Below are 19,330 nucleotides of genomic sequence, written 5' to 3'. Positions count from 1 at the left end.
GTATTTCAATGTGATCAGCTTTCTTCAATTTGAATCCTTTCAAGGGATGTGGGCAATGTTTTTCCATGCCACCCATTCCTAGGGTGTTAAGAGGCAGCCACATTTTGGTACCTGGAGTCATGTATGATATGAATTAGTTAGGGGCTGTAGGTTCACTTCCCTGAGAGCTGTTTGTCTTTTCTTAATATGCATTCATAACATCACAGAATCGCCACAGCGTGCATCCAGCTCATTGAGTACTACACCGCCCCTCCAAACAGCATCTCACCTAGACCCACGCCCCCGCACACCCTATAATCTGTGACCCTGCATCTCCCATGGCTAAACCACCTAGCCTGCACATCCCTGGACACTATGGGCAATTTAGCACGGCCATTCCACCCAGCCTGCACACCCCTGGACACTATGGGCAATTTAGCATGGCCAATCCACCTAACCTGTACACTTTTGGACTGCGGGAGGAAACCAGAGCACCCAGAGGAACCCACACAGGCACGGGGAGAATGTGCAAACTCCAGACAGACAGACAGTCACCTGAGACTGGAATTGAAGCCGGGTCCTGGGTGCTGTGAGGGTGCTAACCACTGAGGCATCATGCCACATGCTTTGACAGGTCATGGCTGGACCACCATCTATTGCTTATCTCTATTCACTGTGTTGGCAGTATCAGGGATTGCAGGCCTGATATCTGATGTGTGCTTTCTTTATTATGTATAGAATTAAAGAATGAAACAGCATAAAAAGAGGCCATCCAGCCCATTACATCCATGCTGGGCACAGCCATCCAATTAGCCCCACAATCCTGCTCTCTCCCCATTTCTCTAAATCCCCTTAAAGAGTTAGTGTGAATCAGCTTTTACCACTTGTTCAGGCGCTATATTCTAGAATATTAAGGACTGATGGGTGTGTTTCTGACTGATTGGGAAAGCAGTGGGGAATCTCATTAGTTGTGTGGGTGAGGTCTGATGGAATCAGATGTCCTTCAGGCACTGAAATGGTCACCTACGGGCCCTTTCCGCGATGGAGGTCCCACAGTGATGGAAGACCTGATGCCAGCAGCTGTCGGTCAATTAGAGACAGACAGCTACGTATTGCTGCCAGTGCCAATGTGGAGGTGGGGGCGCACAGTAGCTGCTGGCAGTCCAGATACAGATACCAGAGGCCCAGGAACAGACGTGGGCCTTGTGCGTCAAGGGTAGGCAGAGGTAAAGGTTGGGGGGTTGGGGTGGGCGGGGGGGGGGGGGGGGGGTGGGGGGGGGGAGGTGGCCAGAGGCAAGGGCAGGTTCTCTGATTTCCACTTGTTCCCCCACCGCCCTCGCTGATGCTGGGACTGCTGGGAGATTAACCCCATGTGTAACAGGTGTTGTTAATTCCCAGGGTCGGAGATTGATACACAATCCAAACAGAGATTTACTGTATCCAGAGTAGAATTGCACACTCATTTTACTTTCCATATCTCCAGAGAAATGTTATTTCTGAATGCTCAGTTGCCTATTTACAACATTAATCACATATGGTTTACCCTTTAAGTCAACATTTAACCAGAATGAATACAACCAGGCTCAGCCATTAGGTAATGTTTGGACAGTGATAGACAAACCAGGATTTCCTGTAAATGAAACATCACAGCCAGGCATCCATCAGAATACTCCCATAGGATTACACCCATCACATTACACCTGTCAGAATACTCCCATCGGAATACTCCCTTCGGAATACACACATCAGAATACACCCATCGGGATACTTCCATCAGAATACACCTATCGGAGGACTCCCATTGAAATATGCCCATTGGAATATCCCCATTGGATTACACCCATCGGAATACTCCCATTGAAATATACCCATTGGAATATCCCCATCGGAATGCTCCATTGAAATATACCGATTGGAATATCCCCATCGGAATGCTCCATTGAAATATACCGATTGGAATATACCCATCGGAATGCTCCATTGAAATATACCGATTGGAATATACCCATTGTATTACACCCATCGGATTACACTCATCAGAATACTCCCATTGGGATACACCCTTCGGAATACACCCATCAGAATATTTCCATGAGAATACACCTATTGGAATACTCCCATTGAAATATACCCATCGTATTACACCCATTGGATTATACCCATTAGATTACACCAATCAGAATACACCCATCAGAACACACCTATCAGAAAATACACCCATTGGAATACACCCATCAGAATACACCAATCAGAATATCGGATTACACTCATTGGATTACATCCATTGGATTACACCCAGTGGAATATACACATTGGAACACACCCATCTGAAAACAGCCATCCAATACACTTCAACACAACGCATGTGGGAGTTGGTTAGCTCAGTGGGCTGGATGACTTGTTTGCAATGTAGAGTGATATCAACCCATCGGAATATTTCCAACAGAATACACCTAGTCCTGTTGAAATACACCCATCGGATTACACCCATCATATACTCCCATTGAAATATACCCATTGGAATATACCCATTGGAATATACCCATCATATTACACCCATTGGATTACACCTTTCATAACACACTCATCAGAATACACCAATCAGAATGTTCCCAATAGAATACAACTATTGCGTTACACCAATCTGAATACGCCCATCATAACACACCCATCAGAATATACCAATCAGAATACTACCCATAGGAATAGTCCCATTGGAATACACCCATCAGAATATACACATCGGAATACACCCAGTGGAATATACACATTGGAACAAGCCATCTGAAAACAGCCATCCAATACACTTCTACATAATGCGCTTGGGAGCTGGTTAGCTCAGTGGGCTGGACGGCTTGTTTGCGATGCAGAGTGATATCAACATCACAGGTTCATTACATGTATCACCACGGTCAGCCCTTGCCTGACAGCCTCATGTTAAATCATCACCAGTCATCTCTCCCAATGAGAGACTGGCTCTAGCTTTTGGCAGTCTTATGGCAATTTTACTTCATAATTCGCCCATCAAAATTCAGAATTCACGTCCTAGCAAACACCTATTCCCTGGAGCAGGGGTTCACAAAAACATAATCAGAGGTTGAACCTAGCTCTCAATGCAATTTTCATGAATTAGTAAATCTGGTTTTGCTCAATTCCCTCTCGAACAAAACTAAAGCATTAACTACTAAAAATCTCAAGGGATGAAATCGTCTCCTGGAATAGCCCAGAAACACTGCATCAATTGGTCATTAAGGCATGTAGCAATTATAAAGAATTGTATCTTGCTGTGGTACAGTGGGATGTCAGGTTTTGCTCAGGCACTTTTACGCACACTGTGATAGATGACCGTAGAAACGACTTCCCTGGGTCAACATCACAACTCTGACTGAAGATATCATATATCTGGCCCTGCTCATGTGAACAACATCTTACAGACCAATGGTTGAACAAGTTGGGAAACACTCAACTGTAACCATTCCTTGGTCCATTAGTTTTTATGGTTTCTGTTCAAATATAGCAGGTTCCTTTGCTCTTAAACCGAACATTCAGCAATTCCAAGGAGTCATTAAATAACAGTTATAAATATGCAGAGCTTGACATTACAGTACGGTTCTATTTACTAAAACAACAAGGTCAATGCTATGGCACAATAAACTCTAAAATCAAAGGAATATTTGATTAGGGTTATAAATGGAGGTGAAGATTTAGCGGGGGGGTGGTGTGGGGTGGGGGATCTTTGGTTTTTTTGTTGACTGAAATTATCCTCTCTCCCAAAATTTCCAGCAATGTGGTTCACAGCCTCGATTGAGAAAAGTCCATTTTTGAAAAGTTACTCGGGTGTTTCGCCTGTAGTATACCTTCGTGGGCTCAGTCCTTCCTAACCACCCGAGCAGAGTTCAGGCAGACTTTATGTGTCGGCCGGGATGTGTCTGGGTGTCCTGTTGCGTGGCTTGCTCTTAGCTCGCCGACCCCCTTCCCCCACGTACTTCCACTTGTTCACCATCATCTTGCGCTTTTTCCGCTGCTTCTCATTGCACCAGACCCGCTCGCAGTACTCCTCCACGCGGTGCAGGTTCGAGTAGCCGATCAGCTGCATGATGTCCTTGAACCATGGCTTCTGGCTGTGCAGTCGGCGGGGCTGTGTGACACACGGGCGGTTAGCATGCTCCTCATCGTCGCGGCCGAAGATCTCGTCTAGCTGCTCGCTCTCGATCACCTCCAGCGAGATCTTTCTCACCGTCTGGGTGAAGCCGTGCTCCATCGTTTTGCAGTAATACATCCCCTCGTCCATTCGGTATATCCTTCGGAATAAGAGGCCGTGCTCGGTTTTGATGATCCTGTCATCGGTTTTCACCTGCGGGAAGCCAACAACGTGCATTTGTATACCGCCATTTCAGTCTGAGCAGAGTCAAAGAGCAGGCGCTGTACAGGCTAGTTAGCTTAACATTTATCATAGGGAAAATGTTAGAAGCTTTATTCTTTTCCCCTTTATTCATTTACGGGATGAGGGCGTCGCTGGCTAGGCCAGCATTTATTGTCCATCCCTAATTGCCCAGAGGGCAGTTCAGAGTCAACCACATTGCTGTTGGTCTGGAGTCACATGTAGACCAGACAAGGCAAGGATGGCAGTTTCTTTCCCTAAAGGACATTAGTGAACCAGATGGGTTTTTCCAACAATCGACAGTGGATTCATGGTCATCATTAGATTGTTAATTCCAGATATCTTATTGAATTCAAATTCCACCATCTGCCATAGTAGTATTCGAACCCAGATCCCCGGAATATTATCTGGGTCTCTGGATTAACAGTCCAACGATAATACCACTGGGCCATCACCTCCCCATAATTAAGAATCGTGGATGTATTGTACCTTCACCTCCCCAAGTTAGCATGATCAACGATTGACTGGCTAACAAGAAAAGGAGAGGAGGCATAAATGGGTCATTTTCTGCTTGGCAAGGTGTAACATGTGGCATGCCACAGCAATCAGTGTAGGGGCCTCATCTGTTTACATAGCCAGAAGGCATTTGATAAGGTGCCACATTTAAAATTAATGTATAAAATTTTACAGGGGATGGTATGTTTTTTTATTCATTGGACGTAGCTATCATTGACTGGACCAGCGTTTATTGCCTATCCCTAATTGCCCCGAGGGTATTAAGAGTTAACGACATTGCTGTGGGTCTGCAATGACATGTATGTTTGACTGGGTAAGGATGGCAGATTTCCTTCCCTAAAGGACATTGGTTAAAATGTCCATGCCGACTAGATATCCTAAACTGATCTAATCCCACTCAACAGCATTTGGCCCAAATCCTTCTAAACCCTTTGTATTCTCTGCTGACTTGATGAAAAATATATTGCCAAGCATGCACATGAGGAAATGGATCAGAGGGATTTAAAGGCAAAGCTGCCAGCCAGTAGTTTGGTATATTTTATGATGAGATATAAAATGTACAGTTAGGTTGCAGTGAGGATGATGAAGAGAGGTGAACAAAACAGCAGAAAAAGTGAGAAGCATGGACTGGACGTTTGAAAGCATTACATAAAACCCTTGCAAACAAAGTTTGTGCAGACATAGAAACTAGTGTGATCTCTGCCTAGATCTGAGATGTAAACTATATAACAGCTATCCCATGAGATACAGTCATAGAATCATACAGCATGGAAACAGACCCTTCAGTCCAACTTGTCCATGCTGACCAGATATCCTAAATTAATCTCGTCCCATTTGCCAGCATTTGGCCCAAATCCCTCTAAACCCTTCCTATTCATATACCCATCCAGATGCCTTTTAAATATTATACTTGCACCAGCCTCCACCACTTCCCCAACCATTAAATGGTTCCACTCACCTCATCTTTCATATCATCCACAGCTCGCTGTACGAACCATTTGACGGTGGCCTGAAGAGACTTTGGGATGCATTCAAGAAAGGTGCTGTTGTGTTCAGTGCCATACACCACACTCTCCTCCGCACTATCAAACTCTTCTACTGTGAATGATTAAAAGCACGATGCTTTAAAAACAATCAAAGTTGTTCTTCAGGTTATGCTTAAATCAATGAGGCTCAAATCTCCAAATGGACATTTGCGTTTTGTCCGCGAGTACAGAATATTACAGTGCAGGAGGAGGCAACTTGGCCCTGTATGTTGCCAGGCTTTGAAAGATCTATCTAATTAATCCCACTCCTTTGCTCTCTCCTTGTAGTCCAGGCTTTTCTATTATTAACTACCTTTCCTCCTGAAATTTCTTTTGAATCTGCTTCCACTGCCCTGTTGGATAGAACCTTCTACATCATAATGCCTGGCTGCATCAGAATTATTCTCAATTTCTGCATAGCTCTTCTGTTAATTATGTTCAAGTGGTTTGATTCCTCACTCTTCATTAGTGTTTGAGAATATAACGGTCAGGAATAGGAGTAGGCAGTCTTCAGAGAGTCAGTGTGGGCCAAATGGCCTGCTTCCATGCTGTGGGATTCTATGATTACTGATTAAAAATCTGTCTATCTCCTCCTTAAATTCATGCAGCGTCCCAGCATCCACCACAGCAGTTAATTCCACAGATTCATGACCCAGAATTTGTGCCGATCTGTTTTAAATCTGCCCACCCTTTAGCTTAAAACCGTGGCCTCATGTTCTAGACTATCCCAGAAGGGAATCATCCCCTCTATGTCTATTTTGTCAATCCCCTTTAGCATCATCTACACGTCAATTAAATCCCATTTCATTCTTTTAAACCCTGAAGAATATAGAGCCGAACTGTTCAAACTCTCCTCAGTAGATAAGCCTTTCGCCTCTGGAACTAGTCCAGTGAACCTTCTCTGAACCACCTCCAATGCAATTACATCCTTTGTTATTTGCTCCTGTCTTTTGTCAATGTTGACAATTTTCTCCAAGTACAGGAGATGGTTAGGTTTTATGTATCATTTCTTGACAAACTCTGAACCAAGAAATGGGTACAAAGAGTAGAGGTCAGCCTGGGTAGGACACAAAATCCATGTTAATAGGAAAGATGAGGGTAGACCGTTGCAGTATACATTGTCCTTCTTCCCCGTGTTCAGCTCCTCCACCCACAGGGATTAATCTTTTTTTGGAGGCGAGACCAGGAGGAATGTCCCTGACTCTTTATGGTCTGTGTGGCAGGTCCATGTGCCTTCTGACATTGTTTAAGAGAGTGGAATGTCAAGCACTGGGATGCCATGTAGCCAACAAGCTAATTGGTAAAGCCCAGAATGGCATCATGATGGGTTTCAGTTTGCAATGTTGGTTCTGACCTCCAAACAAACTGAGACCTGAACAGACACTTGGTACCATGTGGGCAGTGCGTGCATTGAGAACTGCAAAGGGCATGGGGACTTTGAAAGAGAACTGTTATCACTAAAATATTACACCCTGGAGTTTTTGTTTTAAAAACCGAATTAGGTCCCAAATATTAATTTGAGGCTGTGTTAAGGAGAGGGCTTTTAAGAAAAAGGCAAATGTAATTACTTTTGTTCGTGGCGAGCTCTAGATAAGAGTGGGAGGGGAAGTCAAGGGAGCGGGGGTGTGGGGATTGGAAGCAGGGAGTGAGAGAGGTCTGAAAGAGGGAGGCTTAGCAAAGGACCCGACATAAAATAGGTCACATTCATCTGCTTTCTTCTTGGATTGATTCTATTTATCCAGTTCAAATCTTCCTGTTCTGTGCATCCTTCCCTGACAGAAAGGGTGGGAAAATGATCTTCAGCCAGACCTTTGCTGATGTTGCTCAGTATCTGGCTGCCCTGCGTGTGACTTTGTCGTTTCAGCACTGTTCTTCTCCCTCTGAGAGAGAGCACCTGACAAAACACTGCAGGCTGGGAACTTGCCACTTGAGCCTGGCTCACAGGCCCAGCATCTTACTGCGAGGAACATTCTCGCGAAAAAAAACATGGCTGCGCAGTAAACAGCAGGAACCAGAATGAGGAAAAGAACATTTTTATTAAGGTGTTAAAATAGATCTTTTTAAAAAGAAACCAGAGTATTTAATGACTGACAGCTCCCAGGCCTGGATTTAATTGTAGCTCAGATTAATGGCCTGAAGAGAAACCTTTATTTAGGAAATGAGTCTTTATGATCAGGACCCAGTTGTTAGCAAGAATTGGTTTAAAATACAAAATAGTTTGAAACTCTAAATCACCCACATGCAGGTCCCTGGATGGATTTGTTTGAGGCTGGAATGGGAAAGCAATTCAAGGTTTGAAGGGCCCTGACCCGAAACGTCAGCTTTCCTGCTCCTCTGATGCTGCCTGGCCTGCTGTGTTCCTCCAGCTCAACACTGTGTTATCTCTGACTCCAGCATCAGCAGTCCTTGCTATCTCTGAGCTTTTAGTTGTCTCTCAATCCAGTCTAGGAATGTTTGATCCTACAGAAGGGTTCGCGACAGGAAAAGATTCGATTTCCTGACCCGAACGTCCCCTACCTAGGTAAACATGAAAGAGAAAAAAGGACAACCCTTTACGCTAACCAGAATAGTGTCTGAACTGAACAGGAACAAATCCTGCTGAGAAACAAAATGAGACACACAGCACTATGGATGGGAGACACTAATCCTCAGGACCCACTTGTCAATTTAAGCAACACGGGAATTAGGAGTAGCGGGGAGGCCATTCAGCCCATCGGGTACTACTTCAATAAGCTCATGGTTGATCTGATGGTGGCCTCACCTACTTCCCTGCCTATCACCGTTAAACTCTGACTCTCTTATCCATCCAGAATCTGTCCCACTCAGCCTCAAAGCGTATTCGATGACTCTGCCTCCTCTATCAATCTCCAGGGAATAGAATTCCACACACTCTCAATATGAAAGGGAAAGAAACCTCCTCATCTCCTCGTTAAACAATTGACTCTTTATTGAAAGACTCAGTCCCCTCATTTCATGAGGGGAAAGTTCCTCTGAGCATCTACCCTATTTGCATCTCATATATGACATCTCTCCCTCCCTGGTTGGATTTGCACATTGCCCATTAATCTCACCACAGAGACATTACCTTGATACCAGGTGCCATGGGTTTAAGGGGCAAGGGGCAAGGTTTAAAGGTGATGTACGAGGCAAGTTTTTTACACAGAGGGTCGTGGGTGCCTGGAACTCGCTGCTGGGGAAGGTAGTGGAAGCAGATACTATAGTGACTTTCAAAGGGCTTCTTGACAAATACATGAATAGGATGGGAATAGAGGGATACAGTCCCCGGAAGAGTAGGCGGTTTTCGTTGTGACGGGCAGCATGTCGGTGCAGGCTTGTAGCGTCGAAGGGCCTGTTCCTGTGCTGTAATTTTCTTTGTTCTTTCTTTTCGTTCTATATGTCGAAAGGTCACTGGTGGATGCAGTAGAAAGGAGGGAGATTGGAAGCAGAGGTGTAGTTATCCTTACCAATCAGACTCTGATCCAGACACTGGTGAATCGGGTTACCGTTCCAAATATCTTGTCTTCGGAAACGTCTAAACAAAGAGAGGAGGTGAAGTGAATCTCAAGCTCTTTAATACAATCTCGCCAAGGAGATCAGATCTTCAGTTACAGGCCTTTCGCTCTCAAATTGTGTCCTTGTGCTGTAGCACTTACCATATTCAGCATTCTGGTACCTCTGTAAATGCTGTGAGTGAAGTGCTAGTGGGTTAAGTTGGGGAGACAGCGGTGTTTCACTGAGCTAGTAATCCAAAACCCCAACATGGGTTCAAATCCCGCCATGACAGATGGCCTAATTGGAATGCAATAAAAGTCTGGAATTAAAAAATGGCTAAGCTAATGGAAATAGTTGATTGCCCTAAAAACCCAGTTGGTTCATTAATGTCCTGCAGGAAAGGAATATGCCATCCTTACCTTGTCTGGTCTACATGTGACTCCAGACCCATGGTAATGTAGTTGACTCTCAATGACCCTCTGCCCTACCAAGCTCCCATGCTGGCACAGACAGTGAGGCCCATATTTTAAAGAAGTCCCCTTGCCCTAATAGTCCTATAGGTGAATACATCATGTTCTGTGGACTTGAATCACATGGGTTGGAAAGAACATCATGCGTGACAATTTTGACAGGTGGGCAGGAGGGCAGTCTATAATTGGCCATGCTAAATTGTCCATAATGTCCAGGAATGTGCAGGCTAGGTAGATGAGAAATGGGAAACGCAAGGGTTACAGGGATAGGATAGGGTGGTGGGTCTGGGTGGGATGTTCTTCAGAAGGTTGATGTGGACTCGATGGGCCGAATGGCCTGCATTCACACTGTAGGGATTCTATGATTTCTACAGTGAGTGACTAACCTGTGTTGGGGCAGATGGCCCAGCTATTTAGAATGGGAAGGACCTTGGTAACATGCCAACTATAGGAGGTTAGATTGGGGTACGGAGAGGGGGTGGTTGGTCTAAAACCGTGGGGTATTGTGGGCGGGTGGGTGGGTAGGCAGTGGCAACTGGGGATGCCTGCTTGGTTAGGCTTACGCGAAACATTGGCATGTAGGGATGGGAGTCAGTGTTCCCTTCTGTTGCCACAAGGTACACTCACAGCTCCCCTGACTCTCACAGAGATACGTTTTAAATTGACACAGCCATTTCAATGGTCTGAGCCGTTGTGAGGAACTTCCTGGTTAGCATGGGTTTGGAGTCCCATTAACACAGAGGGGTGTCTTAAGGGTCACCTAAGAAAGATCTTAAAACTGCACCTTATGGATGGCTCACTCTCTCCATTTTAACCGCTCCTCCAATAACATGGATTCAACATGTCACCAAAGAGGAGTCATATTGGACTCGAAACATCAACTTTGTTCCTCTCTCCACAGATGTTTCCAGACCTGCCGAATTTCTCCAACAATTTCTGCATTTATTTCATATCTACAGCATCTACAATATATTGCTTTCATTCATCTTCTGTTGGCCCACTTATGAGTTAGCCCCTGGTCTACACAGATCGAACTGAAGGCAGTGCCTGGCAGTGCAATGGACTTCACCGTCCAGATACAGAAGAGGACAACCCTCCAGGGTCATCCCTTCTGATGACTCCCTAGCAACCGGTCCTGGGGAATACACTCACTAGCATCAGTTTGAGGGTCGTGCTTGTGGTCAAGAAGTGCTAGCACTGTAGGCTAGCCCATGGAACATGGTGCCCATTGCTGGGAGTGGGGGCAGGTACAGGTGAATGGAGAGAGGAGTAAATGACTTGTTGAAACTCATGGCACACTTGTGTAGAGTCATTCCTGTAGACATGCCATTCAATACTCAAGATCAAAGAGGTTTGCTGGTTTGGTGGTTACCGATGCTGCCTCACAGCACCAGGGACCCAAGTTTGATTCCACCCTCGGGCGACTGTCTGCGTGGAGTTTGCACATTCTCCCCGTGTCTGTGTGGGTTTCCTCCTGCAGTCACAAAGATGTGCACGGTAGGTGAATTAGCCATAGAAAATGCAGGGTTACAGGGATGGGGTGGGATGCTGCTCAGATGGTCAGTGTAGACCTGCTGGGCAGAATGGCCTTTTTTTTCAGCACTATATGATCAGAGGTCACAGACTCATTGCTCCATAATTATCCAGACTGTGCTCAAAGGATAAATAGAATTGTCCAACATGTATTAACCATACGTGAACACAGACACAGATTTGTATGCTCCTCCCATTTGTAATGTATTCATATAAACCAGCCTCTATGGGTGCGCTTGTGGCACAGTGGTAGTGTCTCTACCTCTGATCCAGGAGGCCCAGGTGCAAGTCCCATCTGCTCCAAGGGGCATGCAATGACGTCTCTGAGCAAGTTGATTGAACCTATCTAAGCCAGCCTGCACCATGCACATACACACGTTATTTCTGAGCCAGTGAAAGGACTCCAGTCTACCAGACACAGTACCTTTTAGCAGCTGGCTGGTATCTGGTACAGGAGCTTCCATCCCAGGCACAATAGGGGTCTCTGGCGAGGCAGCACTCAGCACATGCATTGCCGTAAGTCTCACACTGATGGAGCTTCACCTGGGCGACCCCTACCCTCGAGCCAATGTACAGCTGCTGCTGCAAGGTAGCGGAAGACACGAGAAGATTGTTAAATGGCAAACAACACGAAAATTCTACATCCAGCAAACGAACACCGCGGCATCAAATGGAGACTGTTACTTACCCGTTTCACTGAGATCTCCATGGACGTGATAGGATTCGGAATCTGGCAACGTGAAAATAGAAATCATCATTGGACATCTGCGTATCTCTCCCTTTCCTGGAGAATAACCCCGGAGATCGGTGGATAGAATGGTTAAGTTGGGAAAGGGAACGCTTGCCTTTTATTAGTCGAGGCACAGTGTTTAAGAGCAGTGAGGTAATGGCGGAACTATGTACAACTAGAATACTGTATGAAGTTCTGGGATCCACATTATAGGAGGGATGTGTTTGCACTGGAGAGGGTACAGAGGAGATTTACCAGGATGTTGCCAGGGCTGGGGAGTTTCAGTAATGAGGAGAGATTCAACACACTGGGGTTGCTTTCATTAGAGCAGAGGCTGAGAGGGGACATGGTTAAAAATGTATAAAAGCCTCAGAATTAGGATCCAATATAACTTGATGGTAAAATGAATACCTTAAACACCTGGAGTTCTTCGAGGATAACTTCCTCACTCTGTACTGCGTTACCCTTCTGCAGGGCAATTGTCTTCAGGACTACCCCAGTATCTGCAGGGAAAGAAAATACCGACCACTTCAGAAATTCCTGTTCACAAAATAGCACGGCGAAGAACTGAAGGGAACAAGGAAAGGTCATTGAATATTGTTGCTCATCTTGCCCGTGCTTCTTCGCCTGTTGACATTTTGTGGACTTCCTTAACTCTTACATCTGATTAGTTTCTCCCTGGCTTTTGCCCTGCCAGGTGAGCAGAGGAGATTCCATGACATTATTTCAAGGAAGAATCACAAAATTGTTGCCAGTGTCATGGCTAACATTCATCCCTCAATCAACTGTACTTGGGTAACGGATTACCTGGACACCATCACATTGCTGTTTATTGTGGGATCTTGCTGCACACAGACTGGTTGCCACATTTTCTGTGTTACTGTAGAAGCTGCAACTTCATTGACTGTAAAGCACTTTGGGATGTCCTGGGTTTGCGACATATAACTGCAAGTCCCTCATCTCTTTCCTCATCCCCACACTGCCCCTCTTCCTGAATCCCAGTGTTTGCTGATTCAAGAGTTACAATGTAAAATCTCACATGATCATTTTGCATGGAGTGGGCCATGCCATGAGGGCCAGTTAAATCAAGCTGGATGGCTGGTTTACGATGCAAAGACACATCAACCAGGCGCAGGTTCAATTCCTGCTTTGGCTAAGGTTACCATGGACACTTGACATGTGGTCACCCGCATGTTAAACTCACTCCCAGCTGTTTCTCTCTAATGAAAAAATGACACTCTGGGACTACGGCCAGTTTTATGGCACAGGGTACTGGTGTAGGAAGAGTTACCAACTCCCCACCTACAGATGAGCAAGGTACCCATCCCATTCTAATTTACTATTATGAGGGGGCATAATTTTAAGGTGATTGGAGGAAGGTATAGGGGAGATGCCAGAGGTAGGTTCTTCACACAGAGAGTGTTGGGCATGTGGAATGCGCTGCCGGCAGTGATAGTGGAGTCAGATAGTTTAGAGACTTTTAAGCGACACTTGGATAGGAACATGGAGGATAGTAAAATGTAGGGTATGCAGGGTAGACTGATGTTAGTAGTATAATAGGTCGGCACAACATTGTGGGCCGAAGGGCCTGTACTGTGCTGTACTGTTCTATGTTCTATGCACTTCAGGAAGACTTCACTTTTTGCTTAAAACTAAACTAGGCCTCAAGCATGTTAAGTTATATTGCGTAGTGACAAAGTCCCGGGGCTAATAATCCAGAGTCTCATCCTAATTGTGTAAAAGCGAGTTCAAATTTCACTGAGAGATAACAAGAACTGCAGATGCTGAGTCAAAGGCTGACGTTTCAGGTTGGTACCCTTTCCTGCTCCTCTGATGCTGCCTGGCCTGCTGTGTTCCTCCAGCTCCACACTGTGTTGTTTCAAATTTCACTGTGGTGGCTGATGGAGTTTAAATTCAACTGGTAATATCTGGAAACAAAACCTAGTTTAAGTAATGGCGACCATGAAATTATATTCAACTGCTGTAAAGGCCCATCTGGTTCACTAACGTGCTTTGGAGAATAAAGTTGCCATCATGGGCTCAGGGATCGAAAATCAATTGTGGCCTTGGGAGACTGTGAATGTAGAGTTTACACATTCTCCTTGCGTCTGCATGAGTTTCACTTGGTTTCCTCCCACGGTCCAGAGATGTGCAAGTTAGGTGGTTTGCCCATGCTAAATTGTCCCTTAGTGTCCAGGGATATGCAGGTTTGGTGAGGTAGCCATGGGAAATATGGGGTTATACAGTAGGGGGCTGGGTCTAGGTGGGAAGCTCTTCGGAGGGTTGGTGCGGGCTTGATGGGCCGAATAGCCTCTTTCAGCAGCGTAGGGATTCTACGATTTGTAGCCAGTCTGACCCATACGTGACTCTAGACCCAGGCAAAGTGAGGGTCCCGACCCGAAACGTCAGCTTTCCTGTTCCTCTGATGCTGCCTGGCCTGCTGTGTTCCTCCAGCTCCACACTGTGTTACCTCTGACTCCAGCATCGGCAGTTCTTACTATCTCTGATTTATTCTTAATTTGTTTGACTCTGGAATGGCCCAGTGAGCCACTCAGCTCATGGGGCAATTAGGAATGGGCAACAAATGCTTACCTTGCCCCAAATCCTACATCTCGTGAAGGAATTAAATGGAACCCACCACCCAGCGTTGCTCATCTCCTGTTGCATAACTGGAATTAGCAAAAAAAATGGCCTGCTCCCATACTCTCAGTCGCAGAGTGTAAAAAAAATTAGATTAAAAAACTGAGGAAACAAAGGAATCCGGGTGAGTGATTGTTGTTGACATTTCCTGGGCTGTTTGTTGAGTTGTCTGCTGCGGGCCCTTGTCTGGTTCTGACCTCACACGGTCACATCACCAGGCTTTCATTTGTTAATTCTGACATTTGCAACGCTAAGAAAAGACATTCCAGCGCAAGGCTAACAAAGAGCTCAGTGACAGAGCAACCCCAAGCACTGTGCCACTTTATGTAAGAATGTCGGTAGGAGTGGCCAAGGGAATTTGTTTAGAATAGTCACACCAGGGGATCATTGGAAATAAAACACGGCTCAGCTTAAACATTTCAGGGCTCGGGGCTATATGGCTATGGGAGGGTGGGCTTCTACACAGAGAATCCAATACCCTCTCTGATCTGCCAGGATGTCTCACTGGTGGAGAGGGAGACCAGTGGTTTGACCTCGGAAAATTAGCTCCCCAAATGTCAGAGTTGAATGAGAAATAAGTTCTCAACGCATGTTTATGGAAGTGGCATTGTTCGCTGAAGGAGGCAGAAGAACTGCTACTAATTTCTGAAGAAGGGTCTAGGCCCGAAATGTCAGCCTTCCTGCTCCTATGATGTTGCTTGGCCTGCTGTGTTCATCCAGCTCTACACCTTGTTATCTCAGAACTGCTACTCTGTCCACTTATCGTGCAGCTTCAGGGACAATGAATCCACAGCTTGGACTGAAGAAAAAGTGAGATAGGAGACTGAATATTATTTAAGAGATGTGGAGGTGCCGGTGTTGGACTAGGGTGGACAGAGGTCAGAACTCACATGACACCAGGTCATAGTCCAATAGGTTTATTTGAAATCACAAGTTTTCAGAGCGTAGCCCCTTCGTCAAGTGAAAGCTCTGACAACTTGTGATTTCAAGTAAATCTGTTGGACTACAACCTGGCATCATCTGATTTCTGACATTATGTAAGTGAGTCGAGATTGAAGATAAATGTGGTGCAGTGCGTAGGGTCCCTATCCCAGAGCCTAAAGAATTAGCTCATGTCCCACCCTGTGACAGAGTGGTCAAGGAATGTATGTTCACTATGTGGCCAAACAGCTTGAGTATTAACTTGCATGTGGCCTGAGTATCAACCTGTGAATCCTTTCAATACGTGCCAAGGACAGGCCACAAGTGCGTGAGAGATTCCTGGTCAATCATGCCTTGAAAAGACATCAAAGCCTCATCTATCACTGTCCATGGTTTCATACGGCAACACAAGAGTGTTGGTTAGCTCTGTTGGCCGAACAGCTGTGATGTAGAGTGATACCAACAGTGTGGGTTTGATTCCCACAGTGTCTGAGGGTGCCATGAAGGTCCCATCTTCTCAAACTCTCTCCTAGCCTGTGATGATACATAACAACTGGCCTTAATATGCAAAGCTCACCCACACTCCCAAGCTAAGCTCTTGTTACATAGACAGGACTGACGTAGTACAATATCAAGGCAGCCCCTACAGTACATTTATGAAATCCCAGACTGGAGAGCTTTCACAGGCACAGTCCTGTCTCAGACTGTGGCCAGAATACACAACTCACTGTCACAACGAGATAGTAAGAACTGCCGATGCTGGAGTCTGAGATAACACAGTGTGGAGCTGGAGGAACAAAGTAGGCCAGGCAGCATCAGAGGAGCAGGAAAGCTGACGTTTTGGGTCGATTTCTGAATAAGGGTCCCGATCCAAAACGTCAGCTTTCCTGCTTCTCTGATGCTGCCTGGCCTGCTGTGTTCCTCCAGCTCCACACTGTGTTATCTCTATCACAAGGAGCACTTGAAGTGAATAGCACAGATACGTTTTAATGGGGGAACCAGACAGACATGTGAAGGAGAAAAGAACTGAAGACTGAGTTGCTAGAAGAGAGGTAGGAGTGAGATCACAGGGTAAACATCAGGACTGACCTGTGGAGTTGATTTGTCAGGACTGTTAATAGTGTTTCTTTGTTTTTCTGCTCTTTATTAACAAGGACTGTAAGGTGTAACTTTCTGTACTGAGGTACCTTTGTACCTTAGATGCTGCTGTAAGTTGGAACTCGTAAACTGTTCACTGTAACCATGTGAGTACATATGACAATAAAGCTAATCCAATTCAAGACTGTACATTCTATGCCATGCTAAAATGCTTTAAAAGGATTGACTTCAGCGGTATTCAGCATACCTGTTCCAATGAACATGACATCGTACTGCCCGTCTTCTGCCTCTACCCGGTCCACCACAATCTGTGTCATCTTGTACTGGACGTTGGTTTTAATGAGCACTGGATGCTGATTGATAGGGTTCACCGACTGGAACATTAGAGGGTGGCTGCGAGCGAAATGGAGCACATCATCTGGGTAATCCTTGGTGCTGGTGTACATCCGACTGGGCTGCGTGGTGATCTTACTGGGACACTGTGGAAGAAAAGATGAAAGCGAAAGAACCCCTGTTAGAATGGAAGCAAGAGACAGGTTTTATCACTAGGTTGTCCGATATACACCAGTACTTCTTAAAAATTGAGGTGCTTCAGAAAAGGGTGGTGAATGTCTGGGATCGGAAGTTATGTGGGACAAGCATTAACAGTTAATCAAAAGCAAAAGCCACTGGGACATAGTAGGAACTGCCGATGCTGGAGTCTGAGATAACACAGTGCACTGCTGGAGGAACACAGCAGGCCAGGCAGCATCAGAGGAGCAGGAGAGCTGACGGTGGGTCCTGACCCACGGCCTGGCCCACGGGGGCATGATGCCCGAGCTGGGAAAGAAGCGATGACTTGTCAAATACTCCAAGGGTTAGCGTTCAATCATGGCAACATGGGGTTTGCAACATGTCCTGGAGTTTCCTGTCATGTTGACATTGTTGGCAAGACCAGAATTTATGGTCTGTTCCTGGTCACACTTGAGCTTTCTACATGAGCCACAGTACACTGTAGCAGTCTGATACAGCAGCTGGCTCACTCAGCCATTTCACAGGGCAGTTAAATGTTAAGTCACATTGACGTTGCACTTGGAGTAACGATAGACCAGACCAGGTAAAAATGTCAGGTCTCTTCCCGTAAAGCACACCAATAAGCAAATTAGAGATAACACAGTGTAGAGCTGGATGAACACAGCAGGCCAAGCAGCATCAGAGGAGCAGGAAGGCTGACATTTTGGGCCTAGACCCTTCTTCAGAAAAGAAAATGAGCAATGAGCAAATTAGTTTCTTTTACAAAAATGAACATCATTGTTGCCTTTTTAGCAGTGCAAACACTGTTTTAAAAAATTGAATTCAAATTCCCAATTGGCTACAGTTGGGTTGGAATTCATGTGCCATGGATTATTTCTCCAGGATGTAGAATACTTGCAAAAAATTCTTACTCAGAACACAAAGATCGAAGCAAAAGGAACATGATGCCCTTCTAAACTGCCTCCACGCAGCCCATATCTATTTACTGTTGAGAATAGAAAGGGTCAAAGGTCACATAAAACCAGGTTACCGTCCAGCAGATTTATTTGAAATCACAACCTTTCAAAGTGCTGCCCTTTCTTCATGCAAAGTAAAGAGAGCACCCAGGTACAGACTTTATAATCAGAGAGATCAAAAGATCATACAAACGGTGTGAATAAAGTGTCGACAGGCCGAATAAACAGGTCTCTGCAGATGATCAAGTGTGTCAGACGATGTGAGTAAAGTGAGTGAAACTAAATAACAAGTGAAGGGATGACCTATAATCTGATTAATTGAGGCAGACAGATAGACTAGAAGAGCCTTTATTGTCATGTGCACTTGAATGAGTGCAGTGAAAAGTTTGTAATGTCACCTCACACCATCTTCAGTGCAAGGTACCCCGGTATAGATACTTTAAGTGTTTCCCAGATGTGAAGTAGTTAAAAAAAAGATCAGCATGGGATCACAGAGCTTAAAAGCCCAGAATGAGAATCAAAAGTACCTATAAAGTACACAAGTTATAACCTTTATAGTCCTTTCCCAAAATGAGTCCATGCCGACCGGGCTTTAGAAAAAGAGGCCACGCTGGCCTCCAGCCAGGACTCGCTCCGTTCCCACTCCGGGGTTCGGCCTGTGACCCGGCCAGCGTTAGCTCTGCTGCCACTCTGGGATCCCGCCCTGCTGCCCGCTCCAGGATCCAGGACCCGGGCTCCAGACACAGCTCGTCCCACTCCCTGCTCCAGGACCCGGGCTCCAGACACAACTCATCCCACTCTCCACTCCCCGCTCCAGGACCCGGGCTCCAGACACAGCTGGTCCCATTCCCTGCTCCCTGCTCCAGGATCCGGGATCCAGACACAGCTCGTCCCTTTCCCCACTCCCCGCTCCAGGATCCAGGATCCAGACACAGCTCGTCCCATTCCCTGCTCCAGGACCCGGGCTCCAGACACAGCTCGTCCCATTCCCCATTCCCTGCTCCAGGATCCAGGATCCAGACATAGCTCGTCCCATTCCCTGCTCCCTGTTCCAGGATCCGGGCTCCAGACACAGC

General features: G+C 45.9%; 1 protein-coding gene across 1 annotated transcript in view; it reads right to left on the bottom strand.

The window, feature by feature from the left end:
* Positions 1-1,326: 1,326 nt before the first annotated feature.
* Positions 1,327-19,330, bottom strand: part of sema3bl (sema domain, immunoglobulin domain (Ig), short basic domain, secreted, (semaphorin) 3bl) — a 182,003-nt gene continuing 163,999 nt past the window's right edge. The window contains exons 11-17 of the mRNA XM_020511949.2: positions 17,033-17,264; positions 12,538-12,629; positions 12,085-12,126; positions 11,821-11,978; positions 9,366-9,433; positions 5,835-5,974; positions 1,327-4,333 (exon numbers count right to left, since the gene is read on the bottom strand). Coding sequence (XP_020367538.1) covers positions 3,887-4,333; positions 5,835-5,974; positions 9,366-9,433; positions 11,821-11,978; positions 12,085-12,126; positions 12,538-12,629; positions 17,033-17,264 — 1,179 coding nt within the window. The 3' untranslated portion in view covers positions 1,327-3,886. The remainder of the gene's footprint in view (positions 4,334-5,834; positions 5,975-9,365; positions 9,434-11,820; positions 11,979-12,084; positions 12,127-12,537; positions 12,630-17,032; positions 17,265-19,330) is intronic.

Source organism: Rhincodon typus, chromosome 16, assembly GCF_021869965.1.
Source record: "Rhincodon typus isolate 14 chromosome 16, sRhiTyp1.1, whole genome shotgun sequence".
Classification (NCBI taxonomy): Eukaryota; Metazoa; Chordata; class Chondrichthyes; order Orectolobiformes; family Rhincodontidae; genus Rhincodon; species Rhincodon typus.
This window is presented reverse-complemented; position numbering and strand designations above follow the sequence as displayed.